This window comes from Argiope bruennichi, chromosome 7 (genome assembly GCF_947563725.1).
Source record: "Argiope bruennichi chromosome 7, qqArgBrue1.1, whole genome shotgun sequence".
NCBI lineage: Eukaryota > Metazoa > Arthropoda > Arachnida > Araneae > Araneidae > Argiope > Argiope bruennichi.
In genome coordinates, this window is record NC_079157.1 from 87,435,113 (window position 1) to 87,446,261 (window position 11,149).

Genomic DNA, 11,149 nt, shown 5'->3' on the forward strand with positions numbered 1-11,149 from the left:
GATATCTACTATTGCTGACGGCTTTAACTGTAACTCTCTTCTTCATCTGCACATAAATTTTATAAACACGCGTGTTTCATATTATTTCTCTAATAAAAGGAATATTAAAGTTTAATTAGATGGAACATCAAATTAAGTAAGTTAAAAGTATTATTACTTATTATATATGTTTGTAAATTCTTCTCAAGCTGTATGTATTTTATTTCTTTCCTTTCTACTGTCAAACTTTATTTGCACTCAAAGAATAAACAAAAATAGTAAACATTAACTCGAACTTTTTTTTCATTATGCCTTTACATGTACGAAAAATAAATAAGACATTTTCTTTTTGTGTACAGATCGACATTTAGAGTTAAGATTTTCACCATGTTTTTAAAAATAGGTATGAAATTTTGGTTTTGTAATTTTATATATATAACTTTATTTTGTATATATAACTTTATTATATATATATATATTATAATTTATCCTATAACTTTATAAATTAAAACTGGATGTTTCTAAACTTTCTTGAATTTGATTCCCCTTGAAATTTAAATTTTACATCATATCTATGATGATTAATATTATTATAAAGTTTTGTTGTTATGGCTTATTCTCCAGCTGTCTGACGAAGTCAGACAAGGCCCATTAGACTGTTGACCCAGAGAAAGTCCAGGACCAAAAGAGGTGAGGAGTATATATCCTCTCTGGAAAGTTTCAAACAATCCAAGATGTGCTCGGCAGAAGCTTGTTTAATAATTATAAAGTTTTAATCATAATTAATTTCACGAGTGAGTATGTGCAGTCAAAAGATAATTCAGATTTATCGTGTGAAAAATATGAGGTGCTGTATCATCAGTGATTGATATAAGATGTAATTCTTTTATATCTGGGGATAATGGAGAAAGCTGTTTGATATTTTTTAACATTTGCTTTTAATACACAGATTTAATGTTCAATTATTAGTGTTTGAAATTAAACAATGTTAAAATATATTAAGAATTGTGTTAAATCATCTTTGGCTGTAAATGTTTGTATAATAACAATCAAGTTTGAATTTTTATGTTGAAAATAGTTTCTAAATATGTATTCTATGTGTTGTTTTAATTCATATCTTTGAAGTATGACTTATTTCATTATTTTATGAAATACAAATTATTTCCTTTAAACTAATATTAAGATTCTTTTATTTGTGCATAAATATTTTTAACTTGAAAAATTGCTTCTTTTTATAAAAAATATTATGTCAAATTTTTAAGTGGAAGTATTAATAATGAAAATTTTAGCTAATTGGTAATTTTATTCTCTAAATTTATTATATGTTACTGCATAATTATCTGTGATTTCTTCTTAACAGGAAGCCTAAGACTAGGCCTGGCAAAAGATTTTTAGAAAATCGGGAACCAAAGTTAATTGAAAATGACAAAAAAACCATATTTATCAGAGGTGTGAACTGCAATCAGACAGTTCTCACTGCTATGAAAGACTTTGTAAGTTTTCAATCATTCTTAAATTTCTTTTATTTTCATATTTCTCTTATCTCATTTTTACTTTTGAAATAATTATTCTACTTAATTACTTAAAACCTGCAGATGTGTTTGAAGTGGAGGATCTAACTTACAGATAAAAGTTTATCTTCAAAAGTCTTTAAAAAAATAAATATACAGCAAGATAATACATTTGTAATTTAAGAAAATTATTATTTGCTTATTATAACACAATATAAAAGTTATTACTAAGCAAAGCATATGAAAAAAAAAAAGTCTATTGTCATGTAGTAGTTTTGATATTTCTTTTTTAAAAAATTGTAAATACACCTATCTAAATAGGCTATTAAATCCTGTTAATAATTTCTCAGATATTAGTCGCAGACTTACTAATTACAGTTATAATTAAAAATTTCTTTCTCTTTGATAGAATGCTTTGAAAATAAAAGAAATTATTATTTGTAGTACATTTTACGTGTAAATATATTATTACATTAATAGTTTCATTTCCTTGTGATATTCACAAATACTAAAATCAAAACTAATCATTAAGAATAAAAAATTGCAAAATACAAATAAAAATAATGCTGAAAAAATATTATTACTAACTTCCAAATGAAAGAATAATATGAATCAGCATATCTTTGCTCATTGCCCTTTGTTGCAATTCAGGATTTTAAAGATGTAAACATAGTGCAATATTAGTGATCCCATTACTAATTTTTATTCTTTTGACTTTTATCTGATCCTCCATCATTTAATTCTCTTTCTTGCTAATCTTTGTTCTTTTGCAAGAACAACTTATATTGTTTGGGATTGTGTTCTTGAATTCTCTAATTAAAACTAATCCTTAAATCAAATTGAAATAATAGTGATCTAAGAACAAAAAAAAAAAAGAGAAAAAAAAGACAGCTAAAGGAAATAGAAATAATTACCAAGTATCTCATGAAGCCAGAATAGATTGAATTGTAGCATGGAACCACAATCTAATAACATTCTTGCTGATTGGAAATTTCTCCATCAATTTTTTATCAAGCTCTTTACCATAGTATATCAGAAGTATCATAACATTTCCAGGTTATGTTTGAGATAAAATGTAAATGCATAAGGAAAATTACAAATCTCAGTTCATAGATCTTTTTCACAGTCTACCATTTAAAAAATGAAAAGCAAGTAAAATATGAAGTTTCTCTTAGTTTACAATCTCATTAGTTATTATTCATGCTTGGTTTTATTTGCACACATTAAAAAAAAAACTGAATTTCTGAATATCAAAATAGCATAACAGAATTCTCTATATGATTATATATACTGTGGTTGTATGTATAATAAGAGAGGGGTGGATTTCTTGATTATGAATCAGGTGGGATTACTTAGAAATAAAAGCAATTTTTTATCTCAAAAACTGTAAAGACAGCACAAAATATTCAATACTTAATAAGTACTAAGTATAAAAAAATTAAATCATAAATGTTTCACATAATAAAACTTATTAGTTGTATTAACTGTATGTTTCTTTTTCAGCAGCTTTATTGTCGTACGAGGTATCAGTGATTAAGTCATCTGACTAATGAAATTATTGCTTAAATTCAATTGGCATTTTATAAAATGGTAGTGCATATTAGATTTGCATTAACATAAAGTATTTTTAAATGTTTATTATAATAGGATTTAAATTAAAGAAGTTGTGTTTTGATAGGAGTTTGAGATGGTTATCACAAAATTCTCCTTTTTTTTTTTTTCATTTTCTGAGCACTGTATTTTATAATGAATATAAATTTTCAGAATTAAAAAAAAAATTAATAATATACAATGTTTTGTTGAATGAAGTTCATTTTCTAATAGTTTACAATAAGCTGATTACATTTTGAAATCATTTATTGCACTGCAGAATAAAGTTATGTGTTTTTTCCTTAAAATTATAGTATAATTACATTTAATTAAGTATAATATATTTTTAATATATATATTATATAGAGCATATATGCTCTGGAATAACTTTGTTGTTATTTGAAAATGCTTTTCTTTATTTTTTCAGGCATCTCTTAAAAAGCCTAACTGTGTGTTTTTCAACAGGTATAAATATTTCCATACTTATCTTAATTTCTGTGTATTTTCCATTTTATATGTACCTTTATTCATTTTGAAAATGAATTAGTTTGATTATTATTTATTTATTTATTTTTCCTTTCAGAAAAAATGACATTAAGCCAATGGAAAATGCTGCAACATTGGTTTGTACCTTCTTCCATTAATATCCAATTTATTACATTTGGAAATCAGTATGTTGTAAAATTGTGAAATTCAATATGCTCAATAATTTATCTATTTCACTGAAATCTAGTACAAAGGTTCTTTACTAAAATTATTATATTAATATTTACACATTTATTTTATTAATCGTTAGTAACAATTTTCAAATAATCTTTTCAGATGGTTAGTAGAATGAAAATTGCTTTTTATTTTGATATTAGATGTATCTGCCACTAATAAAGTTTGAAGTCACTTTAGTGATAATAAAGGCTTATTTTTTTCTTTTTTAATATTTAATTTAATTAACTTCTTGTAGAAACAGAAATATATGGTTTGAATGTGCTGATGAGTATTCTGTTTTCTTTTGCTTCAAAAATCTATATACTATTAAAAGATATATTTATTTTAAAAGAAATTTGTAATGTTTTTAATATTTATTAATTCTAATTTATTACATTTTTAATCAAAAATAACTTCCTAAAGTTATATGAATGCTAAGTACATAGAAGAATTTTGATGGATATTGATTTAAAAACACGAACTAGTATTTGTGAACTAGAATTAAACCTAGATTAGAAAAGCCATTTTAAATGTAAATAGTATTGACAGATATTGGAATTTAGCAAATCATTGTTTGAAAATATTTTAGTTCATTTTCAGTAGTGTGTTTGTAATCTATTTAAAATATTTTTGAAGTTGCATTCTTTATGCAATCTAGTATTTTTGAAATTGAAGTATTTTATCTCTTATAGGAATTTTTCTGTCAAAAATCTGATGCAAGCTTGTTCATGTTTGGATCTCATAATAAGAAGCGACCAAATAATTTAATAGCTGGAAGATTGTTTGATTACCATATTTTAGATATGTTTGAACTAGGCATTGAAGATTTCAAACCAATGAAAAATTTTAAGGTCAGCAATATATTTTAAATCAATTGCTTATATTATTTTCATTTCTTTTCATACTTTAATAACTCAATACTCATTTTTATTGTGGGTATGGTTGAACTTTTCTTTGATGCAAGTCTTAAAATGATTAATAAAAATTCATTTAAATAAAATAGTAGTTTGATAAAAATTAAAGTATATTGCTTTTATTAAAAAAATTGCATATTAATTCCATTTATAAATTTTTAAATAACATGGAAATTTTATAATTTCTAAAATAATAATTTATTTAGTGATACTTTGATAGTGTCTTTGGATAAGAGTTTTGCCAAAATACATAAAACAATATTTTCTATGGATAAATAAACATTTGAACTAAAATAATATCTGCATATTTATTTATTTTAGTTTTACTATCAGTATCAACTTTCAGCATTTCAAAATTGTAAATAATAAAGAGTTGATATAAATTAATTTTTCAGTTTATATGTATCCATTTAACATTGCATTATTTTATATCTATTACAATGTATTTGTGCAACAGTATTTATTTATTTATTATTTTTCCCCCTTAGTGTTGTAGTGCTACATTAATTATTTGTGGCTAACATTATTTTGAATAATTTACGAATGTGTGAATTGTTTATTATACAAGATAATTTTTTTAGGAATATAAAAATTCTTGAAGTAAGTTGATTACAATAATCTGGACTAAAATTATAATGACCTAAAGAAATCACTGATCAAATATTTATGATGAAATTATGAATCACAGCTAATATTAGCATTCTTAAAAAGATAGTGAAGACTGTTTTAAATTTCAGTTTTGTAATACATGTGTTGCAGTCATTAGTGATTGATGAAAAGATGCATTTCTTGTACCGGATGAAGTATATATTATTAATGTTAGATTGATTTATTGCTTAATGTTTAAATTTTTATGTCTGATATTTAGTGTATTTCAATATTAAATTAAAATTGTAGAGCAGAAATTTAATATATGATGATGTGATAAATTAAACAATTTCTCCAAATTTCCTTTACAATTTAGACTGCAAAAGTGCCTATGGGTAGTAAACCAATGTTACTATTTACTGAAGGGTTTGAAGAAACTCTTGAACATAAAAGATTAAAAAACTTTTTTATAGGTAAGATCTTGTTTTCTCAAAAAAATTCAAAACAATCTAGTAATTAATGTCAATTTTTTGTGTTATATTTCAATTTGTTTTTGCCATGAGTTTTATTACTAGTTATTTCTATTTTTTAAAGCTAATTATTTCCATTAGATTTCTTCAGAGGACCAGTTGTTGAATATATTAATCTCAAAGGTTTGGAACACTTGATTGTCTTCTCCATAGTTCATGGAAAAATTCTATTCAGAAGTTACAAGTATGTTTTTGTTTCTCATCTATTTAAGAAATAGCTTTGTTTTATCATTTAATTATTCTTTGACCAATGCTTTTTCATCAGAAATGGTAATATGCGTATGGATAATTCATTCATATTCCTTTGTTATTCTTTCCTCTACTCAAAGATATATGCAGATTATTATTAACTCAAAGAGTGTAATATATAAATTAAATTCTAAAAAGTAAATGTAATTGAGCAATATATTTAAGTGCCTTATAAACTGCATTAAATATTGCATTGATTAGAATTAATATTACTCTGAATTCAGAGTAATATTAGAATTAATATTACTCTGAATATTTTTTATTGTTAAGAATAATCATTGATTATTATTACATAATTTTAATAACAGAAAATGATAGCTCTGTTTTAGTGAGTCATAATTTCATCTTATTCATATGGCTGGCAAAAAACATTCAAAAATTCAATCCAAAATGTTACCAATCACCCGTCTTGATCTAAACACTGTAATTTCTCAAAGCATTTATCTAGTTTACGCATATTTTCATTTCTGTATTCCTGCTTTTATGTAGTTTCAGTAATACTTGGATCTTCATCAGATGTAATCTTTTAATGTAAAAAAGAAATATCTATTTTTACTTTCAAGTATTGCCATAAACATATTTGCAATATTTTTGTTTAAGATCCGATGTGAATTTAACATATTTATAAATTTGTGCATTAATACTTTGAGTTTTAAAATGTCTTTAGTTTGTTAATCATTCATCTTTTCTTTAGGACAATATTAAAAAAGGCCACTGAAAGCACAGCTCCTACTGTGGAACTGCAAGAAATTGGGCCTCACATGAATTTTGTTCTTCGACGTCATCAGTTAGCTTCTGAAGATTTGTTCAAAAAGGCTTGCAAGAGGCCTAAACAACTGAAGGTAAATCAGTTTATTCTCATAGTAAAATATATTTACTATGTTTCTTTTTCTTTTTTTTTATGAATATGAGTGTTATTAGAAAATTTACTAAATTACATAGTAAAAATCAAGTGGAGTAGAATAACTTTTTATTTATTTATTTATTTCTCATCATAACTACTGAAGAAAGTTTTCAAAATCAGAAGAAAAAATAATTTCTAATAAGCACCAAAATCATATTATAATAAATTGTATCTCATCCATTGTGAATCATTTGGTTTTTTGAGAATTGCAATCCTGAACATTTTTGTTTTTCCCACTTTTATCTGCTTTTTTTTTTTTTTTTTTTTTTTTTTTGATAATTTTTGTTTTGATATCAAGGACTGCAGATTTTAAACAGATTTTTCTTTCATCGAAGATCCACTGTATGCATGTGCGTTGTACATGAAACTTCATCAAGTGTTAGTGGAGTGGATATATTTAGTAGTAGGGCATCTTAATTATTTGTTATCTAAGCAAAGTAACACACTCATTATTTATGTAATATATTACATGTGTCCCCTAAATATCAAGGTGTGAACCGGAATAGTTTTGTTTGGCTTGAAAACTAGAATCAGGTCTGTAACCTGATTCTAATTTTGATTTTAGAAGATTTGTCAGATATAACTTAACAAAATATTTGAGAATTTTATACCAGTAAAAATTTCTTTTTTATGGTTAAGAGCCTTAAAAGTGCTTGTACTTTTTTTCAGATGTTTATATTTTTCTTCTGATGGGAGGGGAGGTCCAATTTTACGACATTAGATCTGCCTGATTATAGATTGTATTTTTTTGCATTGTTAAATTTTTTCAATGTTTAATGGATTTCAATAATTCTGGATGCCGGTGAAAAAGTTTTATCTCGTAGGAAATACTGATAGAATGATGGAAATATATCTTTTTCATGTATTTGCCTATTCTTTCACCTCCTTTGGGTTGTTTAGACAGATTAAAAAATCTTTTCTTTTTACAAATAATTTTATGGATTCAAATAAAACCACTAATGTTTTTTAATAGTGAATCAATATTTTCTACTTGTTTGTAGAGCATTTGTTATATCTCAACAGGATATAGTGATTTTGTCATTAATAAATTATTTAAATATTTTTATTTTCATTATTTTTGGTGCAAAAGTGAGTGTGTATTTCATTCATTGTGAATACCTGAATAATTCAGGGCTTCCAAAAATAAAAAGAAAGTAAAATATTTAGGTTTCTCCAAAATTACAAGTAATTTATTATAAATGTCCAAACCGTCTTTTCCGTTTGTCAAAACATACCAAAAATAAATAAATACCAATGAAATTCCTTTTTAACTTTTTATATGAATTGTTCAGAAAAGGAACTGTAATCTACAAATAATATATTTTTGGAATTATGTTTTTTTGCAATAAAAGATAATACAAAAATCTTTGTGCTAGAATTTCTTAACACCAAATTTGCAGATTTCTTTCAAATTTTGGATAAAATCCATTTCTATGAAGTTTTTTTTTTTGTGGTGGTTGTTTTTTCTCTGAGTGCAAGTCAGCTGGATAGGCAAAAATACAAAGCTACATCAACTAGCACTACTCGTAAAATTTGGCACACAGTTTTAACATCAAAGTGTACATCCATATCAAAATTTAGAATCATATCCATCAACGAATTTACCATCCATTGGTCTTTATATTTACCTGCTCTTAAATACTGTAACAGAAAAATGTAACAACTTAAGTAAGTGAAATTTGGTAAGTAATCTTGTTTCTAAAATTGTAGCTTTGTTACAATTTTGGATTCAGTTGGCTAACTGAAATTTCCAAGTAGACATGCAGTTTCTTTTACTATATGAAGCCTCTGAAAATAAAAATCTGTATATCATAGGGTTTCTGAGCCTTGTCATAGGATTCTGCTTTTTATGTCAGAGGGAGATGTGATATAAATTAAATTAAACTAAAATAAATAATAGTACTAAAATAAAAATAATGACTTTATGAGCAATTTTAAAGAAAGAAAAAAAAAAGTTCTGTGAGAAAATAGACCATTGATGATGAGAATGAAATAATAGGCAGGGTAGGTTTAATGGGGCGGGGAGACTCAAAAAGTTAGTAAGGTATTTACTATATTGAAAATTTTTCAGCTAACCAACTTATTGTGTTTGTATTTTTTTAAAGTTGTAAATGAAGGCTTTATTTTATAATGTAAAGAGATTAGCTATTTTCATATATGTTGAGGGGGATTTTAGACTATAACATTTAACAAATTGGTCTATTGTTAATTTACACTGATTTACCGCTTTTAAATGACTATATTATGTAGTTTGTTTTATTATGTAAATTAAAGATGTTGAAGTTGTTTCTTATCTTGTTCTAATATAATAATCTTAAGTTCTTCTCTTCTGTTGAAACAATAAAGAATGTATTAAATGTTGTTTGTTAAATTATAGATTTGCAAATTGAAAGAAACTTACTTTTTGTTTGCATAAATGCAATTTTTTAAACTCAATATTCTCAATTAATAGAATTATATTTTCATATTGAATTTCATGAAATATTTTTAATCCAGTTGTAAAAATTAAATTTCTATAAAATTATAGAAAATTCTTGTAGATTTATTGGTTCTATTTATTGCTATTCTCAGACACTTGAGACAGAGTCTTGTCTTTAAGACGGGATGCTATAGTTTGTTTTTAAATCCAGTTCCATGCGAGACCATCTCATGTGCACAACTAATGCATGTTGCATTTAACAGGGTTAAAATCTTTCTATTCAAGTTTGAAAGATTGTGTTGACCTAAGTGCATATTTCATTATGTTGACTACAGTGTAAAATTACTGGCTCTCTCAAAATATCTTTAGATGATATAAGATAGATGTTAATCCAATTAAAATCATTGTAATTCCTTAAATACAGTAGTGTGTGAGGGAAGGGAGGTTATTGTTGTCTCTTAATGTTGTTCTAGCTTAGAGACGAGAAATATGACCAGTCTCCATCAAAAATTGCTCAGTATTCTGTCTTTTATTAAATACCCCCTACTGGTTTGGTGTTGAAGTTTGATTGAAAGAGATTGTGCCGTCACATTTGTAATCCTTGTCATTTCAATTATCTTAGTTCAATTACTAAATCTATTCCAAAATATTATTTAGCTTGAAAATTATTTTTTGGGTCACATGCGTCTCTTGTACTCTTGTCTGTTATACATCCATCATTTTAAGATCCTATTTCAGTTTTCTTCTCTAAATGATAAAGAATATATCGTCCTTTTATTTTATTGCCTACTAAATTACATGAATTTTTCTTTGCAGCCAACTAAAGTTAAGAATGTTGATAAAGATACATTTGGTACAACTCATGGTCGCATACATATGGAGAGACAAGATTATGCCAAACTTCAAACAAGAAAGTTGAAAGGTCTTAAGAAAAGGAAAAGTGACGCTATCAGTGATGTTCCAGACAAAAAGGCCAAAGTCGAAGAAACATAAATAAAATTTGACAGCTTATTTGTAAAGTTTTGTTAATAAAATAAATGTTTTTATTATAAGACATGTGAGTTAGCTCAGCGTTTTTTTATACTTAAGCAATAATTTGCTAGAACTATTTTATGATTTAAAATTTTTCAGAGTATACTTGTAATATACTGTTTTATTTTTGAAAAATATTGTTCAGCATTAGCCATTAAAAAAAAGTATCCTTATTCTTAAATATTTATACAGTAGCACCTCATAGATTAACCTAAAAGCTATATAAACTTTGAATTCAATATTTGAAACTGTAATATAAATCATTTTCTTACCTGAAATTACACGAAATTGATTAAAATTGCACAAATCCTTTTAGATGCTCGATCTTCCTCCCTTAAAGCATTATTTTACTGTATAAAGGGGAAAAAATTAATTGAAACTGCCATCTGCTGCAATCATTCAGAATTGGAAAGTGTTTTATTAAATAATTTATCTGAGGACTAATTCCTGGATGGGGAAATTTGCTTTCAAACAACTTAAAGTCCTTGAAAAGGTAAATAAAATTATATAAGATGAACAAAAATTGTGCTCATTAATTATTATTAAATGAATTTGCATAAATTCAAAAATCCAAATCTGACAAATTTGTTTGCTTCTCAAAAATTTTATTTAAAACTGATGTTTCAAATAAGCCTAAAATATAATCTATAACGAGAAATTAATACCAAATGATGTAAACTTTAAATAATCAGCAGTGGCACTTCTTGAAAAGCACGCTTGATTATATCATA

The 11,149-nt window shown here is 25.2% G+C and overlaps 1 protein-coding gene across 1 annotated transcript; it reads left to right on the forward strand.

The window, feature by feature from the left end:
* The first annotated feature begins 19 nt into the window (after positions 1-19).
* Positions 20-10,440, forward strand: LOC129976576 (ribosome production factor 2 homolog). The gene is made up of 9 exons (XM_056090210.1): positions 20-136; positions 1,340-1,472; positions 3,508-3,545; positions 3,664-3,703; positions 4,475-4,633; positions 5,661-5,757; positions 5,896-5,998; positions 6,758-6,905; positions 10,203-10,440. The coding sequence occupies exons 1-9, from the start codon at positions 120-122 to the stop codon at positions 10,377-10,379; spliced, it is 912 nt and encodes a 303-aa protein (XP_055946185.1). The 5' UTR covers positions 20-119; the 3' UTR covers positions 10,380-10,440.
* Positions 10,441-11,149: the final 709 nt, after the last annotated feature.

Excerpts from the sequence above, each read along its gene's own strand:
- LOC129976576 (XM_056090210.1), top strand. Across the intron at positions 3,546-3,663 it reads AACTGTGTGTTTTTCAACAG|AAAAAATGACATTAAGCCAA; the intron begins GTATAAATATTT and ends TTTTCCTTTCAG. Across the intron at positions 6,906-10,202 it reads AGAGGCCTAAACAACTGAAG|CCAACTAAAGTTAAGAATGT; the intron begins GTAAATCAGTTT and ends TTTTCTTTGCAG.